The sequence below is a fragment of the Lottia gigantea genome (genome assembly GCF_000327385.1).
Source record: "Lottia gigantea unplaced genomic scaffold LOTGIsca_12, whole genome shotgun sequence".
Taxonomy (NCBI): Eukaryota; Metazoa; Mollusca; class Gastropoda; family Lottiidae; genus Lottia; species Lottia gigantea.
Window position 1 is genome coordinate 1,975,403 of NW_008707225.1, and position 22,686 is coordinate 1,998,088.

The 22,686-nt window shown below is 30.0% G+C and overlaps 3 protein-coding genes across 3 annotated transcripts; 2 read left to right on the top strand and 1 right to left on the bottom strand.

Moving 5' to 3' along the window:
- Positions 1-153: 153 nt before the first annotated feature.
- On the top strand, positions 154-5,418 carry LOTGIDRAFT_110940 (hypothetical protein; the record flags this gene model as incomplete). The annotated part of the gene is made up of 16 exons (XM_009048139.1): positions 154-290; positions 438-504; positions 841-925; positions 1,275-1,384; positions 1,681-1,734; positions 1,895-2,006; positions 2,233-2,322; positions 2,486-2,624; positions 2,881-2,959; positions 3,106-3,226; positions 3,420-3,504; positions 3,952-4,005; positions 4,313-4,423; positions 4,671-4,774; positions 4,993-5,062; positions 5,316-5,418. The coding sequence occupies 16 exons, from the start codon at positions 154-156 to the stop codon at positions 5,416-5,418; spliced, it is 1,521 nt and encodes a 506-aa protein (XP_009046387.1).
- Positions 5,419-9,369: 3,951 nt separating this feature from the next.
- Positions 9,370-10,912, bottom strand: LOTGIDRAFT_156871 (hypothetical protein; the record flags this gene model as incomplete). The annotated part of the gene is made up of 5 exons (XM_009048140.1): positions 9,370-9,547; positions 9,696-9,810; positions 10,174-10,245; positions 10,461-10,585; positions 10,776-10,912. The coding sequence occupies 5 exons, from the start codon at positions 10,910-10,912 to the stop codon at positions 9,370-9,372; spliced, it is 627 nt and encodes a 208-aa protein (XP_009046388.1).
- A 3,743-nt stretch (positions 10,913-14,655) lies between these two features.
- LOTGIDRAFT_206059 (hypothetical protein) lies at positions 14,656-22,477 on the top strand. The gene is made up of 22 exons (XM_009048141.1): positions 14,656-14,843; positions 14,949-15,016; positions 15,130-15,258; positions 15,552-15,597; positions 15,703-15,746; positions 15,963-16,047; positions 16,149-16,233; positions 16,350-16,446; positions 16,853-16,937; positions 17,280-17,394; positions 17,781-17,922; positions 18,164-18,292; positions 18,711-18,864; positions 19,024-19,166; positions 19,423-19,525; positions 19,804-19,948; positions 20,533-20,627; positions 20,739-20,808; positions 20,920-21,122; positions 21,307-21,400; positions 21,577-21,698; positions 22,245-22,477. The coding sequence occupies exons 1-22, from the start codon at positions 14,729-14,731 to the stop codon at positions 22,418-22,420; spliced, it is 2,445 nt and encodes an 814-aa protein (XP_009046389.1). The 5' UTR covers positions 14,656-14,728; the 3' UTR covers positions 22,421-22,477.
- Positions 22,478-22,686: the final 209 nt, after the last annotated feature.

Consider the following 22,686-nt stretch of genomic DNA (forward strand, 5'->3'; position numbering starts at 1 on the left):
CTTTTTAGGCTTTCATCCCATACAATATTAATTTTCATGAGCTTTTTAAATGACTTTGACAGTGCAAGATCTCAATGCAGTAAATATATTTAAGTTTCTCTAATAAAAATTGTTTTTTCTTTTACAGGTCATTTGTCTTAATCAGACATCATGATGTCCAGTGAGGTTGCTCTGTTGACACCAATCAGTGTTGCTGATCCTAAAGCAATTGACCTTGATCTGTCCTTAAAATTAGAAGAGGCCCTGAAACCTCATGGCATTTTTGAAAGCCCAGAAGAATTGGCTCATAGGTAAGCTTTTACAGTATTTGTGCTTTCTCCAGTAACTTGGATTTTTGATTATATGCATGAATATTGTTTAAAAACAGTACAGATATTCTAGAAAGTTTTTGTGTCAATAAGATGTTATAAATAAAATGAACTTTTTTACTATTTCAGAATGGAAGTTTTAAGTAAAGTAAATTTATTAGTCCGTCAATGGATCATAGATGTTAGTAAAGAAAAGGTTAGTGTCATTAACAATTTATGAGATCCATAACATTTTCATCAGATCATGGATCTGTATTCACCCAAAGATGAAATATGAAACAAAACTTTTAGATTTGCATTTCTATCAAATTGTGTCATTAATGTCTCCAATCATAACATGATAGTTATATTTGCTGGAATAAGCTCACTAACTTCAGTTCTCCAGTTCTGCTCAATATTTTTAGTGTGAAAGATTATGGATGAAAATGTTCAGTTAGCAGTTTTCAAATGTATGCAGCTGTTGTTTCTTTAGTAAGAATCTTTTTATTTATATAGTACTCATTTACTTAAATTTATTTCATATCCATTACAGAATAATATACCAGAAAACAAGGCAGAATGTTTTGGTGGAAAGGTGTTCACATTTGGGTCATATAGATTAGGAGTTCATACTAAAGGTAAGAAACATTATCTCATTTTTTAAAGAATAAGTATAAAATAGATATTTCAAAATAATGAATTATTGTTTTTTAATCTAACCAAATTTCCCTTTGTTCCGCATGTTACTATCATTAATAGTACCAATGAGTGTTTTTAGACCTCAACCATTTTGAATTCATAAGCTGATAATGTATAGAAACAAATAACAGGAAACCATATGACTTTAAAGCAATTGTATTTTCTAAATTTTCCTGATGCACATGAAAAATTAAGAAAACCTCTTAACGAAAATAGGAAAATATATCAGGTTATGTATAATACTTCTAAAATTTTCTAAATTCGATTCTATTATTATGTTTTGATCAGGTGCTGATATTGATACATTATGTGTGGCACCAAGACATGTTGATAGACCTGATTTTTTCTCCTCATTTCAAGAATTATTGCGTCAACAACCAGAGGTCAAAGATCTTAGGGTTAGTAAAATATTCCTCAGAACTATTTGGTCTACGTCCTTTAAGATTTTGGGAAGGAATAATGTAATTATTAAGTAATTTAGTATTTTGAAACTTTCAGAAGACCTCTTCACTCTTCAAAGATTAAGACTTGTTTTGTGCTAAAGTGTTGTTTTACTAGCTTCTGATTTTTTTAAAAAATTTAATAGATATTTATTACTAATAATGTCAAATATTTTGTTTGAATGACAATGAAACCACAGTGACAACAAAGATTTTTTTTTGCCTGTAATTCCTGCATGCTTTCATTATTTTAGGCTGTAGAGGAAGCCTTCGTACCAGTTATTAAAATGGAATTTGATGGTATTGAGGTAAGTAATGAAAACGTTTACTTACAATCTCAGTGCTTTAATATAATAGTAGAGAGATATTAATGTCAATTGGATGTATAAACTTCTTAAAAGTTTCAGATTTAAAGTAAAAGAGACAATTTGTATTTAAGATATAAAGCAAAATACTTTATTTTTTCAGCTTGATATGTTATTTAGTAGACTTGCTCTACCAATCATACCTGAGGATATAGATTTAAGGGCTGAAAACTTGCTTAAAAACTTAGATGAAAAAAGTGTCAGAAGTTTGAATGGTAAGATTAACTATTACTCTTCAATTGTCAAGTAATGTTGAAGACTTTGTATAGTACGGTATATTGTATTATGATTTACATTCTAGTAATATGATTCAATGTAAGTCCAAATCTTCTATTACCGCATGGTAGAATAGATAGAATATGTGTACACGCTATATTGCAGCAATAACAAATTTTTAACAACTTCCAATTAACTTAATTTGTTCTATAATCTCTTTTCTAGGTTGCAGAGTGACTGATGAAATTTTATATCTGGTACCAAATAAAGATAACTTCAGAATGACCTTACGTGCAATAAAACTTTGGGCAAAAAGTATGTATTTACTACATCATTGTGTCTAACTTAGATAACTTATTATTTTGAAGCATGATTTGAAATGATAATCCCAGGTTCCTGCTTATGAAAATGTTTCCAAAAACTGTTTTATTTTCTGCAAGATCCACTCATCAAATTGTTCTATGTCTATCTTTTATAGAGAAAGGAGTTTATTCAAATGCACTAGGATTTTTTGGTGGTGTATCATGGGCTATGTTGGTAGCTAGAGTGTGTCAGCTTTATCCTAATGCAGCACCAGCCACTCTTGTACATAAATTTTTCTTAGTCTTCAGTAAATGGTAAGTAAGTATAGGATACTATTTTTAGGCCTGTTCTCTGTGTGCAATAATATTTGTTGTTTAAAAATGTAGAACTTTTGATGCTTCTGATACCTGCTCATTAGAATCATTGATCTGAAATCTTTAACAAGCCTCAAGAAAACATGGGAAGAAAATAGGAATCAGTAATTAGATAATCATGTATTATACAGTATTCATCAAGGCTTTGCTGCATAGTTTATTGCCTTGATTACTATGGTTGAAATCATGATTTCAGGGATTGGCCTCATCCTGTGTTATTAAAACCTATAGATACTTCAGAAAATAAACTTGGTTTTCCTGTCTGGGATCCTAGGGTAAGATATTAGATTATTATGTATGTTTATAAATCACATAATGATTAATGAATGTAATACACACAGTATTGATGATTTGGCAGGTTTGCTCGATTATACTTTCATTAGTCAGTGAAAATAATTCTTATAACCTATGAATTTTACAGATCAATCCTGCTGATAGATATCATTTAATGCCTATTATTACCCCAGCCTATCCTCAACAGAATTCAACATATAATGTAACTAAATCAACACGTACTATTATAACAGATGAACTTGTTGAAGGTATGTTTTTGCCATTATTTTTTTGTGTGGTATAGGTATATTTTGAGATACACTGAAAATGAGTATATTTTTTCACAAGAGAAACACTTATTCATATATGATATTTATACTCAAATCCATGCGCCAAACAAAAAGAAAAACAACCTGCAAGAAATGCAATTATTTATGTCCAATATTTCTTATTAATTTCAAGGTTTAGAAGTAGTTAATAAGATATATGAAGGTGAAGAAGAATGGGCCAGAATATTTGAACCTTCCAATTTCTTTCAAAAATACAGGTAAAAAATTTTAATTCTTAGTTATGTTTTTGAAAATTTTCAATTATACTTTTATAATGCCATAAACTGTTTAAACAAGATAGTGTCTTATAGCTGGGTTATGTTGATGTTTTTTTTTCAATTACAATTATGGTATATTGCTTGTTTCCTATTTAGATTTTTTGTCAGTGTTGACACCCCAAGTGTTGATATTAGAAACTAAAGCCCCATTCCCTACAGATTTTTCTGATGAGAATTTTGTATTCAGCATAATAATAACATATAGCATATTGACTCATTTTTATAAATGAAAGAAACCAATTTAAAAACAACTGGTCAATGGTAGATTCTGCTGTTCTGGAAAAAATGTCCCCGATTGAACACAGAATGGTTGGGTAATGAAAAAGGATTTGAGTAGGATGTAACCTGCTGACTCTGATATAATTTGTATTATTATTTTATTTTTAGACATTACATTGTACTGACTGCTAGAGCAGAAGAAGAAGAACATTATTTAGAATGGTATGTTAATACATGTTAATTGTTATATAAAATTCTTTTAACCTGCCTTGCAGTCATGACCTACCTATCTGGCACAGAAACCATGGCTGAATCATAATGTAGACCTAGCATGAACTGTAACTTTGTTTGATGTCAATGTTGTTAGATATTATGTGTATACAAGTGACAATTGTATTATCTGAACTAAACAACTCTAAAATGTCAAGCGCCTTTTTTTAATACAAAATATTTCTGTTCTCAAAATGGAATGGATGAGTTTCCAAGCTTTCTGAAATCAGTTCCAAATCTTTATATCTTATTATTTCAGGAAAGGTTATGTGGAATCTAAAATTCGATTGTTAGTAGGAAATTTAGAAAGAAATTTATTTATTAAACTTGCTCATATCATGCCTGAGTCATTTGGTCCCTTTAGTGAAAGGTAAGAATATTAGATGTAAATATTATGTTAGGTATATAAATTCAATTCAGACCTAGACCCTACAAATGTCTAAAAAAAAACCTGTGGTGCACATTTTAGGAACTTTTATTGAGAAAGCATCAATCATTGAATAATCAGATAAGAAAGTGTGGTCAATCCCATTTATTTACCTTATTGCATAGTTCATGGCTAATACTACTACTAATCATTTCACAATGGACATTTATTATGTATTTTGACATTTCAGTGAAGGCAAGTTCATGTGTAAATGGTTTATAGGGTTATTATTTCATGATACTAAATCAGCTAATGTAGATTTAACATTTGATATTCAGTCTTTCTCTGATGTAGGTAAGTGGATTAAATTTTTTTCTAGTATACATTAGAGTCATTGTCATATTAATTAGTAATAGTGTTTACAGCTCACCGTTAAAATTTGGTCCAACAAATCCATGCGTTCAGATTTATTCGCTTTGTAATTTGTCTTTTCTTGAGACTCGACCATATATAGAAAAGACATAGAACCTTCAGGTTACTATAAAAGTTCATGTCTATTTTGATCATTTCAGTTCATAAAACAGCTATACATATTAATTTATTTAAAGAGGATATGAGAGTTGAAATCTCCTATGTCAAAAGGTAAACATACAAGTGTTTGATTTTATTTTATGAATAATATGTAATATATTAGATCAATTTGATTAAGAAAGTAAAAGTAACAACTTGTATTTTGTAAATTAACCTGTGAAATTCCATATAAATGATAAAGATAGATACTGGCATTCTGGCAACTATTATTGTCAAAGTGTATCCTTAAAGAATGTGCAAGAAATATCAATTCCAACTTGGTGATCATGGGTTATAAAAAGAATACAATTATTTCCATTTGTAGGAAGCAGCTAGACCAGTTTGTTCCACAGGAAGTGTTAACTCGAGGAAGACCAATAATAAAAAAACGGGTAAGATTTAAAAATGACTCTCATTTTGTGCATTGAACAATTTATAACACCTTTGAATACTAAATAGTCATATTTGAGAAAATATACTAGTATATTGTTTTTTTTTTTTCAGGAGAGTTCTAAAGGAGTGAATAGTGCTGGTGATTCAAGGCGTGAAAGTATAGAAAAGAAAACATTACCAAATAGTAAATCAGAGACAGATTTAATAAGAACATCAATAGATGGTGATTCACAGGACTCACAGGCGTCTAGTAAAAATATGCCTCTTAATTCCTCCCAGGTAGGCTTAAAAAATGTTATAGGTTCATTGAGAGATTGGGAGCATGCATGGCATTAATTTTAAGGTTGAATCCTAGCCTTGATTGAGAAAAATCCATCACACTGTTAAACATTACACTGACTAGTTATTTAAAGTGGGGCTCACCAGAAATAGTCTTAAATGGGACACTCAATATACAGTATCTTTAAGTCTAAGAATCAGTAAAATTTGTATGAAATAAGATGAAGTATTCACTTAATGACATTTTTATGACTATTTTTTTGAAGGAATCAGTTGCAACCACAGATTCAGAAGTAAAGAATGGAGTAAGTATTATTTTTTTAAGCCCACATTTGTTAAGGAGAAATATATTGTTGGCCTCCATATCCATCCATCAAATAGTGTAAATACTTTAGATCCTTTAAGGTGTGGGCACACAAACGGTCTTGGTCAGAGATTTTTGACGCCATCTAGAGTCTTGTCAAGAGTTTCACAGACTGGCACAGGCACATGAGGAGATTCTCCAGTCGCTTGTTTTCAACCATGTGGATAATCACATGCAGAGCAATCAATTGAAAGGAAAATGAATCTGATTCGATCATAACACCCTGTCTTGTCTAACGGAGACAATTATCCAACTTGTTTAGTATTACAAATCTTGTCGGGGACACAATAATCTTGTCATGGAAGCAGAGGCACATGCAAGATTTTAATCAAGAATCGTATCAGCGACAAAAATCTCCGACCAAGACCGCTCTTGTGCCTGCACCTAGTTTTCATTATATATTCCTAAAACTTTGTATAAATGTAGTATTATATTTAATTAAACCATTGTATTTATTTTAGGCTGATGTTGATGGTGAGAAGGAACCAATGGAGGCTGATCAGGTAAAAAAAATTTACCTGGACCTAAACTGTCCAAACTTGGAGTTTCATGATTTTAATTAAGATGAAGATCCTGCTTAATTATATTGAGCTTATATCTGCTTTTTTGATTCTAAATCAACTTTCTGCTGTTCACTTGTCTAAAATTTTCTTGTATTTTCTTTCTTGTCATTTATTGTATATCATACCAGAGCTAAACATATTGTTGATATATAATTACAGCCTGAACTTATCACAAGAAAAAGAAAGAGTTCTGAAGGAGGACAAGATCAAGCCAAGAAATTACGAAATGAAGAAGAAGAAAGTATAGAAATAGATGATACACAACTTACCCAGCTACAAAATGTATGTAATAATTTTACACTCAGTCTTGCAAACTCATCACATTTCAGTAGTTCACTTTCTTGACAATTATAACAATGTTCTCAGCTCAATATTAAAGATAGCAAGTTGAGATTTGAGGCTTTAGAAAGTTCCACAGTCATCAGGAACTTAGATTTGATATGATTACATACTAAACAGCTGTGCTGACAACTAGTAAGCCTGGGGGCTCCAGGCTGTATACGCTAAGACAGTTGGAAATGGCACACTTCATGGTGTTGAATGTCTTTGTGCCCAATTAGGTGTCGAAAAGTTAGATCTGCAACTTAGATGAGAAGCTTTCAACTTGTGTTTGTCTCTCTCTTCTTTTAGTGAGAGAATTGTATTTAATGCGTTTTTGTGTGATAGTTCAACAGGATAACCTGTACATGAAAACCAGAAAACTACAAAACTTTATGTATAACCTCTCTATGGGACTTATTTTTTTCCAGAAGCACACAGAACGTTTGCCAAGTAATGACCTACCTGACCTCACAAGTCCTCAACCTCCAGTTCCAACAGCAGGTTTTCAACTCATGAAAAATTCTATTAAATTAAAATTAAACCGATAACATAAAACATTATCTCATTGTTTCATCATGTACATTATATCATTTTATCATCACTGTGTATATTCTGTATCATTTCAAATATTGTCATAATCAACATTTTCAAACAAACAAAAAATGGCAGTCTATTTTCTGTCAGATGTATCCTTTCATGATTTGTGTCTAATTAGACCCTATCAGTAGATTTTTTAATGAATTTATCTTCAACATTTAAGAATATTTTAAATAGAAAACAACTCTTCATAGCTTCTAACATTTATCTTTTACATTTGATATTGTGAAACAGATGAAGTCAAATAAAACACATGAGTATAGTTAGTTATGTAGGGCCTACTTTGTAGTAGATTCGAAATATTCTAATTTCTAAGTTATTTTGTTACCCTTCTGATGTGTTTAGTTCAAGGAAAATATGGATAATTTGACAAAGGGTCATTTTACAAAGCTTTTACATGTCGTATATAAAGTTTTTTTTTCAGATTGTGATGTTAACAATTTAAAAATAATCATCCCAAGACTACTTATATTTTGTAGTTAAGTATGCATTTTATCATTTCAGTATTTATGTGATTATTGACAATACTGTTCTTTACCATTTAGTTAGATATTATTAGAAAGTATTCGCATTCATTTTATGCATTTGACTACTGCAATGGTTTAAAAAATAATTATAGGGTATCATTAAATAAAAATAAACAAAAACCATGTAATTATGTAAATATTTGTGTTGTCATAATGATTTTCTCTCATTTTGTTAAACTGTTTCGTTACATAAATATTTTGTATAGATATGGTTATTAGTGCTAATTTTCATAAAAACTTGTTATAAGAGGCAACAAATCTTGGCAGCTGGAAAATACAGGAAATTCTAGGCCTAATTCTATATTTTGTCTGAGAAGCTGAACAAGTATATGACCAACTCAAATAAATTAGAACTGGAAAACAAACAGCTTGAAACGTACCAGTTCTAATGCAAAAATCATGAAGACTGTAGATGATATTTCTGCTAGTGCCATCTAATTGGAAATCATTGTTATGCTGTAAACACAATTTTATCACAGTTGTGTGAGTGATGAGAGCTTCCAGCATAAATTTAGAATTAGGCTTCGTATTTTCTTTATCTATTTCAATTTATGACCTCATTATTTCTAAGATTACGTTAAGGCATATACCAATACTTCAAAAACTCAATCCTGTATAAATGGATTCATATTTCAAAAGACAATTGTTGTTTAAAAAGTCTAACTTTAATGGAACAATCAGACAGTTATCATCTTAGAAAAAGTATTTGTCTGAATCAATCAATTAAATTCAATATTGATGCTCCAAATGCTCATGAAAATTCACAATTGTTTAACTTTTAACTATGTTTTTTGAATGAAAGAAAATAAAATAAAAAAGTTGTTTTGTTAATGTTTAGTAATGATTGGGTTGTAAATATTAATTAATTATGAAACTAATAAATAAATGACAAACAGGTCCTTGTTTATCATAAGTGATTTACCTATCTTTTCTAGGAGCCATTGTGTTTCAGACAGCTGCTTTGCTTATATGGTTAGGTTAGGAGATTGACTTTAGTATACGTCGCCATCCTAAGAAACTAAGTTGGAAAATCTGAGACCCAAGACAAATTGCTGTAGATTAAGGTACAAGAGTGACTTTACAATAGTGATTATTTTGTTTGTTTTTTCATAAAAGGAAACCTGTGATATCATACATATACAACTTTCCTGCTTCAATTGTAAGATGTATATCTATTTATGCATATAACATTAAACTAAGATATTATTTTTTATACACAAGATACAGTAAAGAGAACCAGAAATAATGCTGAATATGATATGTGGCAAGTCCAATGATTATGTACCATCACCCGTCACTACACTAAAATCACTTTGCTTGTAAAAATATAACATTTTAATCTTCAGTTACTGTTAAATCACAACTTATATAGGGTAATATATCTTCCTCCATTTCACTCTTTATAAATGTTATTAAATTATCTACTGGTAACATGGCAACTAAAAACTCTTTACTCTTCTCTTCTAGATTCTCTAAAAATATATCTGACTTCACTTTATAGTTGGAATGTGAACTGAAAAAACAAAAATATTTGATGTGTATCGGGAATTATTGAATTCTCTGGTTAACACCATGCTCTTTCCGAGTTTGGTTTCTGGATTTGCTTTACTTTGCTAAATATCCCTGAATCTGCCAATATTAATACACTTAAAAATCACTACCTTTCATTTTGTTTAATTTCTTGTATACTAATCATCACACTAATTCCTTTATATAATATATTAAACTTTAATTCTGGCTTATTATATTTTATATAATCTATTGTACAGTCACCATCTGAAAAGAAAACACTTACAATTCGTTTATTCATAAAATCATTATGTCATTGAGCCCTTTGACTCCTTTTGCTTTCAGTTCAAAATATAAAATGAAGGTATACAAACATTACAAATTTCCTGCTTCTACCGTCATGCAGTGTGTCAAGTTTGATTGGCAAGTAATTCCATGCATTGGTTGTAACAAATGCGGTTTATCGTCTCAATTGACACTATTTCATTTGTTTTGCTCTTCCTACATGTATAACTGACAGTGAAACTGTATTAGGCATCAAGAGGCATTATTTTGATCAAGAATACTACCCCTAATTTAGCTCAGTTTAATCTTGCTGATGTATTACGTATGGATAAAGATTGCTCCCACCTGGTTTTAAACATTCTAACTCTTTATACCAATCTGATAAATGACTAGACCTATCACTAACTTTATCATCACCTATAAATACAAAATATTTCATAGAACTGACAAATCAAGAAATATTTTTTTAACTGAGTCTACACTACAAAAACAGCATTGCCACAAGATTTTAAAAGATTCATCTAATATTGAAATGCTCCTGTTCATTTATAAATATTGAAATAAAAAAGGTTTCTACTATCTGAAAATACAAGAGTTATTTTTTCTATAATAATGAAAAGAATATAACTTACTAGTTTGAAAAGACTTAAGTATATCTTTTACTTCCTTTTCTATTTCCACAATTTTTAACTTTTCATCAAGTTCTAATGACTTTAATTCTAAATTATGAATATCATTTACTAACTGAAAAATTTCTCTGAAAAAAATGAATAAAATGTGCTTGAGCTTATGTCATGCACATTATATAACCTACTAACAGAATCATTTTGACTTTGATAATTCTTTGACCTTTGTCACAGCCAGGCTGTTAATCATTTTCAATATCTCAGAAAGCATTCAATCCTGTTATTTATATTTATTATCAATATTTGGTAATGGCATCATACCTATTTTCTAAAGAATCTATTACTGATTTCTTTATAAAAAATTCTTCTATGGATAGAATAGGACCAATTTTCTTTAACACAAGTTCTTTTCTCTCATTTAGCAAACTCTTTTTTTCTTGGAGCTCTTGTAATTTCATGCGACACTGAAACAAATAAATTGAACCATAGATCTTGATGTTTAAGCAAGGAGAAAAGGACCAGTGGGATGAATTTTGATATAAGGACAAAGAAGCAAGTTGTTGTCAAGTTTCAGCAAGATGACAAGCATGTATAATCAAGTGTCCTCAGACACTTTTTGACTAGGCCTACATTGAATATCAAATCTCATTTCTTTTACAAAAAAATTATGTAATTTGAAACATCAAATTTAATAGGGAATTTGTCAATTTCGTGGACTTCTTTCAAAATAAAAAATGTGATAGTCATGCCCCCATATGGTCAAGTAATAGGACAGTTATATCGCATAACACATACAGAGCCAAGTTTATCCGTCCAGGTAAATATGTCTTCGTGGATATTCTGTTCAAGATTTTGTCCAGACATAACAGCCAACTTAGTTACATATTAAAGTAACTGTACGCTAACTTTAAAAAAGTTAAAATTTCAACAACGAACGAAGATATTTCGCTAATCTCCCTTTTTTAAGTAGCTTTGGTTTTCCAGATAACGTAGAAATCTCATCAAATCTGAAAAATTGAAATAATATTTACTATAAATCAAAAGTCATTGTGCCTAAAATTGTTTGTGTTAGTACCTTTTTCCTTCATAAACAATTATGAAAGTGATCCATATCTGAAAATACAGGAATGGGGCTACTTCATTCGGACTGGAAGTTGGTCAGATCAAGAAAGATTTCCTGTATAGTGTCTTGATAACCAAGTCTTGTTTTGAAGGAAAGCATGGCCAAGACGAAAAAGCACTCTAAATCTTCGAACAGTAAACTCAGCCTGAAATCTATTATAGATCTTGGCGGAACTGAGGTAATTGAGAAGGTGTCTATTAGTGTGAAAAAAAATAAGTGAAAACTAATGAGCAATGCTGAGAAATGTTTTATTTTTTAGACCCCTACTCTGTTTCCAGCCATCATCATTGAAGGAATGAATGTCTCTCAAACTCAAAGCAAAGAAAGATTTGGGTTTGAAGCAAGAAAGTTTTGAAAATTAGAGTTGATCTTGCATCTCTGAGACCCTTTTGTTGGACAGCATTCTTGATGACGACACATGACGCTTAGGCCTACGCTTAGCCAGTTTTGGACTATCATCATGATAATCATAATGGTATCAAGAAAATTATTCTAATTAATCAGCACTATACAAATCAAGTAACCTAATTTCGTGGAAACCTATTATTCGTGGATTTCCGGAAAGGATTAATAATTTACATGAGCGACCTTGCGCGACCTCCGCATTAGTTTGTTTTGATAAACATGGGTTTTCTCTACAATATCAGCTAGTAGAATGAATCCAGTAGTTTCAAGCAAGGTAAAATGTATTAATGTATACTTTGACAAATACAAAATGGCGGATTTCAGTTATTACCAAACGTCACCATTTTTATCGGCCGAATTTCCTTATAATCCCAAGCGGTAATCAGAATTCCAACTGTCGTCTACCAGAATGTAGTCCAACGAATGAAGTCACATGATCAACTAGTGGATTCTGTGTCAGCAGAAAATTTCTATGGAACACAAAGTGGACCATATTCTTATGTTGTTTCAGTGACTTTTAGCAATAAATCACGCTACGTATCATATTTTGTCAGTCACTATTTTTTTTTAAATCGTGGTTCTTTGAAGGAATTGTCACTAGTTATAATGAATTGATATTAAAGATAAATACTAAGAGAAGTTAATTATACCACCTGGTATCCATACAATGTGTTTTTATAGACTTATTTATAGATCAAACATTGTACACGAAAATAGGTGACGCATTCTGCCGCCGTTGCTGAGTTGGTTGCTCATGAAATATGGGTCAAAGTGAAGGATTCATAAAGCAAATCGAAATAAACCAATTTGAATTATTTTGTAGAATATCTGAGGGAGCATCTAAGACATAAAAAAAACTTTTCTTTTTTTTTATCTTTGACGAAATTAGGTGTTGAATCCTTATATCCACGAAAATAGGTTACACCACTGTAAATATCAAAATAATTAAATAATTTCTGTTTTTGTGCACTGGTGTTACCACCTAAAGGATGAGATTTTGGAACTGATTGTCAAACCATTTATGGCACAAAATAAATTGGTTTAAGGGAGAATTATAACAAACATTGATTTCTAAAGTCCCAGCCCTTTATATCATTATATGGCAAATTATTTTTTCTGTGTTATGTATAGGCTGATTTGAAGATGTTAGAAGGCATAGATTCTGATGTAGAAGATCTCCAATCTATTAAAAGCGATGGAAGTGATTCAGGGAAAGATGTAAGTTGATTATACTGTTATCAATGGTGAACTGCTATAGTTACATTATTATGGCTTGAAATTAATATTTTTTAGTTTATAACATATATCTTGAAATCTCTAGTCATTTAACCATGTTAAATGGACAGATGCAAAAGAGCTGTTTTACATGTACTTGCAGATATTATCAGAAAAAAGTGACTCACCTTTGTATTGAATTTCAAAAGATTTTTAGTTTTGAAAAGTAACATGATAACTGAAATTTAACTATATGATGATATCCCTAAAATTTAATTCTTTTTTTTAAGATAAAAGACTTCATTCAAAAATTAGGATTTGGAAACTTTAAGAAAAACGCTAGTTATACTGAAGCTGATGATGAGAATTCAGATGATGACAATCTTCAATCAAAGAAAGAGAAAAAGAAAAGTAAGAAGAATTCTAAAACTCTGCATGAAAAGCCAGAGCTGAATCCAAATAAAAAGGAAGTAAAAATTACAAAAGCTTCCAACATGCCTGAAAAAAGTGTGAAAAATAAGCCTGCAAAAAAGACTGTTGGTAATTCATTGAATCAATCTACCACACCAACAGTACATGAGGTAAAGAGTGAAGATTATAGTACAGGAAGTAAGAAGAAGAATAAAAATAAATTTAAAGTACAACATAGTGAAGTATCATCTAGTACCAGTAGTCCCGAAGAAGCTATTAGAAATCATATAGCCAGTTATAAAGTTAGAAAACATGTTGTTGTTAAACCTGATGACAATATACAGTCTATAATGAAGGTAATATTTTATTATATTGAAGCTAGGCCCTTCTAATTTTATATATTATATACTGATAATTGTGAATGTTCTGGTGTGGATCTTGTATCAAAAACGTGTTGTCAGTTTATACATCATCTTATGCATGAATAATTCATTTAAATGGCCAATAAACAACCATACATGTATGTGAAGTAAGAACTTTCTGATCTTCAATTAAAGTCCAATATTGGTTACTGAAAAAAAGTGTCAATTATATTTGTAACGTTTGATTTAATTTTAGAATTCAAAGCTAGAGCATACCAAATCATTACCATCAGATGTAATTAGGGAAATGGAAAATTTTGCTGCTAAACTATTGGAAGATGAAGTAGCTACATTTAAGAGAAGTAAGTTTTATATTTTAGGAAATGACATTTTCTGTCGTGATATTTTGTTTAAAACAATCCAGTATCTTTATGAAGTTGCAATTAATACTAGATGTGAAAATGTACTACATTTTAATGTTCAACACTCTGGGTCTAGCTCTTCCATAATTAGTAACAAGCAACTCTCTTATCTAGTTGATTTCTTGAAATCTGATCGGTCAATTTTATCACTGCAATAGCATCAACCAACCAATGTTTGTAGTAGTAGGAGATTTGAAGTAACAACCCTGGAAGAAGAGAATATCTTCGTTCAAACTAATAATTCATTTTTTTTTTTTGACAGAAAAAGATGCATCAAAGAGTTCTGAAGCTAGATGGATACAAACTGTGTTAAAGTCTGGTACACTCAGTGATAAAATGGCTGCCCTAACATTGTTAATACAAGAATCACCAATACATAATTTGAATTCATTAGAATCATTAGTAAATATGGCAAGGAAGAAAGGGAAAAGAGAGTGTATCTTAGCCACAGGTATACATGTCATTTCATATTTGATATTTTTTGAAAATTCTCATTTACATTTACATGAAGTATTTTGATTTATGATTGAATATTATTCTTATTGTTTGATTTCAGAAACATTAAGTGAATTGTTTTTAACTGAAATACTGCCATCTAACAGAAAGTTAGTCAAGTTTTCTAAAGTAAGTACCATGTATATCAATAATATTAGCATATTTAAACTAGACTGATTATGAGAAAATATGTGAAAATAATTACATAAACTAGTGGTAAATATTGAATAATTCTGTTTTAGAATCCAGCATTAATATCAGTAGTAGAGAATATGCCTGGTGAGAAAGATATGGTAGATAAAAAATTGATATTATGGTTTTATGAATCCCAATTAAAAGATATATATTCTAGTTTCCTCAAAGCATTAGATGTATGTATTTAATTATGAAGTTTTTTTTTATAATATATTAATATAAATATATTAGAAATACATATATATCCAAGGAATGTATCAATTGTTTTTTACAACATCTTAGCTGCTTAAGCTTTGAGGGGAATTTCAGAAAAAATTGATGGAATTTGAAATGTTAATGGTTGTTTACTCTTTTAATGGAAACTTATGCATTGATATGGTTGGTGTATTTTGAAATACAAAATGAATAGTGACTTCTGTTTAAATTTACCATTCTTTTGACAATGCAGTATTTCTTGTTTTTATTGTAGACAATGTCACATGATACAGTCTTGTCACCTAAACAGAAAGCAGTCAGTAAGTTATGTCATATTATTTGTTTAAATTGCTCATAATTTAAAATGCTTTATCTATTCCAACCTAGATTTAATATGCTTCTTTTAATTGTGATTTATATTTCAGCTTCAATATTTAAGTTATTAACTCACAAACCAGAACAAGAAAATGTAAGTACCAATTCCTCTCAATTTAGTATATTTGAAGACACTTTACATACAAAGACAATGTATTTTGGTACTTTTGCAATAATGTCCAAAAGTTAAGATGTTTATTTTTTGTTTTATTCTCATGAGCAGGGCTGGTTTGATAGGTGAGCAGGGGCACTACTGAATTCATTTGATGTTAAACGTCTAATGATAACAAATCTTAATTGAATTTTCTAGGTATTGTTACCACTTCTCGTAAATAAGTTAGGTGATCCTGATTACAAATTAGCTTCTAGAGTTTCTCATCACTTGACTAAACTAGGTAAGTTATCATCTCACAAAATTTGTCATATTAAAAAAAGATCCTTTTATTTGTAATGCAAAATTGTTAGTTTTACCTAAATAAATTTGTTTATATTGCAGTTGAAGAACATAGTCAAATGACAATGGTTGTACTACAAGAAGTAGAAAGATTACTGTATAGACCAAATATTAGTACTAAGGCTCAGTAAGTATTCAATTTAAATATCATTGTTAATTGTAGCTGATAGTAGAGAATGTAAGTAAACTTTAACAACCATTGTCTGAAATATAAATAATATGAAGCTAATTTCTATATTTCAGATACTATGCAATGTGTTTTTTAAGCCAAATAGTATTATATATTGATGATAAAGAATTAGCTAAGAAACTGATTGACTTATACTTTTCTTTTTTTACTGTAAGTATTTTAGATGAACTTTTCAGAGGTAATTCAGTTTATGTTATGAATTATTTCACCTCAGGTTGTGCTATGTTTGAAGCAACGTCGATATGAAACATAAACTATCAATCTGTCTTGAAAAAAAATGGTGTGAAAAATAATGTGATTTGCCGAGCATTTCAAATTGTGTGTATATTTGGGTATAAAGGGCTTAAACTCTTTGTGCTCAGTGCCATATTACTAATTCTGTACCAAGTATGGACCATGTATGGTTCAGCAATGTAAGCATGTTGTGTGGGCTTGGCATCAAGCTATTTTCAAGTGGACTAAGTGGAAGAGGTAGTCTTGGTGTAAACCTCATACAGAGCAGTAAAATATCCGGATACTCGCCAATAAATTATGAATATTGTTATTCTACCTGTAGATGTATGTAAAGAAAGGTGAAGTAGATAATAAAATGATGAGTGTTTTATTAACTGGTGTTAACAGAGCTTATCCTTATGCTAAAGGTAATAATAATGTTCTTTATTGTCTTATACTCAAATTATCCTTTTTGTGAATGGATTGTATATCTAACATGTACTAACAGCAGAGTATGGGCTTCTTGAGGATGAAGTATAAGCATAGAAATATCTATATATTTTAGTTGGTAATGCCTGTTCTCCAGTGGGCTGTCGAAATGGAGATCAAAATAGCTCACTAGTTGGTGCTGAGGTTGAATTTAAAGATATAATACAAATTTTGATAGATTATAATAACATGATATTGTTCTACCTTAAACAACTTTAGATGATTAAGCTATAGAATTATTAAGCATTACATGTTTATTAAATGTAACTTGTGTTTTGTAGTTGATGAAAAGTACATAACTGACCAAATGAATAATCTACATAAAGTTGTACATATTGTTAATTTTAATACTGGTTTACAAGCGCTAATGTTATTGTATCAAATTATGGATGCTTCGTAAGTTTTGACTTTTATTTTATATGACATTACTACATGGTTATACAACTCAATGTATTTGAGCTTTGACTACTGTGTATATCTGATTATTTTATTAACAACTTGTTTGTTAGCTCGCAGGAATTGCCTTTCATAATTGTTTGTTGCCTTTTAAGTATTATTGAAATTAGAGATGAATATACTAGTGTGTTGTCATGTCACATGACAGTTTGAAATCTGAAATAAGAAGGCCAATGACCTCCCTCAAATTTTGTCAACACCATTTGCAGGGTGCTCTTTGCCCTCAGTGGTTTAAGAAAAGTAGGATGTTAGATTTTATTCCATTTCAATAAGTGAAGAAGACCAGTTCAAAATATAAGTATGTGATATATTTTATATTTTTTCAGTGAAAGTATATCAGATAGGTTTTATGTAGCCCTATATCGTAAACTAGCAGACCCAGCATTAAAAACCTCCTCTAAACAAACTATGTTTTTAAATTTACTGTATAAAGCAATGAGAAGTGATGTCGCTGACAAGAGAATCAAGGTAAAACCTGAATGAAGGCTTGATCAGATATCATGATTTCTTAGTCAAAACTGACAAGGATTGAAAATATCAAATGAATACGAATAATTGTAATCTTGTAATTTATCGTACTTTATTTTTAATTTCATTCAGTTTTCTTATTGTTCCATGAAAATTCGCTTTTGGATTTGAGAAAAAGAACTTAGACAGTTCATACAAATTGTTAATTAAAGATAACTTTATTTGAAATATATTTCTGTAGGCATTTGTTAAGAGATTATTACAAGTATGTTCCTATCAGTCAGCCCAGTTTGTATGTGGTGCTCTAATCTTGGTGTCAGAAATATTACACGAAAAACCTGGTTTACTCAATTTAAATTGTACTGCTGAGGTAATTATATTATTAATAGTTGGTTCCCCATGTGCATCATAATGAAAACCTGATATGATGAGATTATGGACTGTTTTGACAATTCCATCCTTGTTTGAGATGAATTTCAGAACTTTGGAAAAGGACCTTGGATTTATATATTCTAAACTTTCACGATTACAAACTGATACTGGATTTTGTGCATTTGAATTTGAATATTAGTTTCAAAAAAGCAATGATTGTCATTACATTGATAAATACAGACAAAGACACCTATTATTTTTTGGGACATATCCAGACAGCATTATTGCAATTTACAAAAAATTGAAGTCATTTTAGCTACAGAATTATGAAGATTTCAGTCTGCATACATTTTATACTTGTCATGTTTTTATATTACATTATTATTCTATATCAAATATTATTTCACCTCTATCAGGATTCTGATGATGATGAACATTATGAAGATTTACCTGAACCAGAAGAATTTAAGACAACACATTACCATAGTGAAAGTGAAGCAGCTATGTCTGAAGGTGAAATAGATCTTGGTGATCAACAATCTTCTTGGCTCCATAGAAAAAATCTTAACAGTAAGTATACTTCTTTATTGGTAGTATATAAACTAATGACTTACAGGACATTTCAAGATAACATTAAAACATCATGGAGTCTTTATTCTAAAAATGTAAAAATAACTGATATAGGTGTTGATAGTTAAATAATTCCTACGTTTTTTTTATTATTTTCAGCTCAAACTGATAAAACAACTTACGATCCATTTTACCGTAATCCACTATATTGTCGTGCTGATACTGCTTGTATATGGGAATTACAAAAATTAACATCTCACTTTCATCCTTCAGTGGTAGTGTTTGCCAATAATATACTTAAGGTTTGAATTTTCACTACTTTTGTGAAACAATTATATATATGAATTATATTTAAACATGACGTCAATTTCAGCAGGCCTTTTAATAAGACACATTGCTAATCAATATTTTGAAGTGATTACATAATATCCCTTCAACTTTTGAAAACTGCACACTGCCTAGTGTTAGACCATATTTATTTCATGGATTAAGAGTCATAGAAATATCACTTTATATATGTGTCCTGTCTTATTTACAATGTTTATTTCTATTCTACAGGGTGCTAAAATAAAATATAGTGGTGATCCTTTACAAGATTTTACACTTATCCGTTTTCTAGAAAGATTTGTTTATAAAAATCCCAAGAAAGTTGATGAAAAAGGTACATCCTTGATACATTTCTTACTAATTTCTTGAAATAAGATGTTGTTGGCAAAAGAAATTTTGAAATGGACAAAGCCATTTTCTTTCTGTCATATAATTAAGAATCATGGAAATTTGATTAATGATATTTTTAGAAACACCTATCATGCAGTGATTGGTATAGTAATGCAAGTTTCAATTATACTATATTTTTCAATATTTTATTTTTCATTCATCCTTTTGTCTTTTAACAATATATGTATGTGTGCTTTTATTTCGATAATGATTATTTCTTAGATATAGAAGATTCCTCTAAATCAGTGAGTAGATTCCGTTTAAAGCCCTCACTACCATCTGGTGTACGAAAATTACGTGTTAATGAAGCTGCCTATATTGCTAAAGATGAAAAGAAAATTCCTGCTGATGAAAAGTTTTTTCATAGGTAAGATGCTTTTATTGATAGAATAGTAGGTCTATACATGCTTCCATTTGTTATCTGTGGTTTTGTTACTATTTTTATATTTTTAATCCATGAGTTCTCTGTGTTTTTGGTATCAATTTTCATCTCTGTTCATCTCTGATTTTGGTACCAATATTCATCTCTGATTTTAGTACCAATTTTCATCTCTGATTTTAGTACCAATTTTCATCTCTGATTTTAGTACCAATTTTCATCTCTGATTTTAGTACCAATTTTCATCTCTGATTTTAGTACCAATTTTCATCCATGAGTTAGTTCTCTGTGTTTTTGGTATCCATTTTCATCCATGAGTTAGTTCTCTGTGTTTTTGGTATCCATTTTCATCCATGAGTTCTCTGTGTTTTTGCTATCAATTATTCTTCATGAGTCCTCTGTGCTTTTGGTATCCATTTTCATCCATTAGTTCTCTATGGTTTTGGTATAAATTTTCATCCATGAGCTTTTTGTGGTTTTGCTATCAATTTTCATCCATTTCTCTGTGGTATTAATTTTCATTCATCTCATATATCATGATGGTCCAATAACTTGTATCCCTTAAATTTTAGATATTTCCAACAGCAAGTAAAATTAGGTAAAAAATTGAAGAAAGGTGATGAAGATGTAGAAGATGTTAGTGATGATGAGTTCGAAGCATTTTTAGGTACATTGTTTTATTTAGAAATCTACAAATCAGGGTGCCCTTGTCCTCTTTCCATTCTTTTGATTCTGATTGCAAAACTTTTACTGATCAGAATTTGATTCATTCTTTCAGATAACTTCGAAAAACAAGCTGATCCTAAAGATGTGTTTATGAAGAAAGATCTGGATTTAGATTTTGCAGGGTAAGGAATGAATACTAAACAATTCATAGTACTGGACACATCTTGCATCTTGCAACATTATAATGTCTTTACACAGTAACCTAGTATTCCTTTTCCTTTAATTTCTTACAGAGAATTTAGCAAGAAGAACAAAAAGAAGAAGCAGCAGGATGATAACAGTAGTGATGATGATTTGGATGATGATGATGAAGATTTATCTGATGAAGAACCAGAATTTGATGAAGATGAGATGAAATCAGCTTTTAAAGAATTTAATGCTAATGGTGATGATGTAGATTTTGATGAGGAAGATGTTGCCTTCTCAGATTCTGATGGTAAGAATGTAATAAGATAAGGTCAGATTGTTTAAATATCTTATAGATTGTTATTTAACTGCAGTGAGTGACCTCTAACCTGACTGAACATGACTAACAGCAATCAGTTTTAATTGGGAAACTTAGCAATTAAATCCTTCTCTAAAACCATAGTAAAGCTGATCATGTTCAATAAATTTTTCAGATGACAAAAGCTCAAGTAAGAAAAGAAAAGCAAAAGTAGATGATGACGTCTTAGATAAAGATTTCCTTTCATCAGGAAGAAAGAAAAAGAAGAGGTAACAAAATGAATCTTCCAAATAAAGCAACAGGCAAATAAAGATACATATTTGAGGATGTTCAGCATAGATACTGATAAAATGCATCAAACATTAAAACTTTCAAATGTTCACGTCTATTCATGCATGATTCAGTACCTCTATCATGAAAATATTAATTTATGTTAATTAAACAGTAAAGAAGTAGCAGATCTATATGCAGCAGCAGATGAATTCTCCAGTATAATAGATAGTAATATGGATAATGTTGATATAGAAACACTTGGTTCTCAAGCTTTATCTAACACAGCTAATAGTGGTAAGCATAATCTTTATCAGGTGTAACTTTAAATTGAATTGATGATTTACTGCATAAATACCTCTGTGAACAGAGGGTTTAAAGATTTATTCAGATATATATATGTTGGATTATTCGACGACTAGTACTTATATCAAGGGAAAGTAGAGGTATTCTAATGATAAGGAAAATACGAGTTTGTCTCTGTACAGACATATATCATATCATTTAAATTTAGCTTGACCAAGCAAATTTTTCTCTGAACCTTTCTACGTTCACATTAAATGATAATTTATTATCACCAATAGTCAAATAGATTGGTTAATTTCACTCTTCAAAAGCCAAAAAACCATCTTTAATTAGTATTAAGATAAGAAGATAACTGTGAGATATTGTGCTGTGATGAAGATAATATATAACTAAAGATTATAATATTCTAACTCAACTCTTTATTAACTTCATTATCTGTTATACTGCTAGAGGATATTTTTATATTCCAAGTGATAACAACCTTACATGTTTATTGTATTTCCTATAATTCTTCATTCTATTTCATTTCTATTTCAGATGTGAAGCAATTGAGATGGGAAATTAAACGAGATAAATGGATTCACGATAAAGATTGGAAATCAAAGAAAAGGCAAATGAAAGAAAAAGGGGGAAGGAAGAATTATGCCTCTAAACCAAAGTCAAGTGGAACATTTAAAAAAGAAAGTGGAAAGATGAAACATAAAAGGAAATAAAAACCATCCTTTCATCATGATTGTAAATTACCTTATTAAATTGAACATCAAATTGTCAGTGTGAATTGCACTGTTTTATTTCATGTGTAACATGGATTCCATTGCAAAAAAGGAAAGTTCATGCATTCATTCAAATCAACTTAATCAAGTAAAAACTATATCTATCTGATTGCCAGAGGGCCTGTATGAAATATTTCCACTTAGTAAATTTGCTAACTATGGAACTGCTTACAGGGATGGCTAGGTCCTTGAATTTCATAAATAAT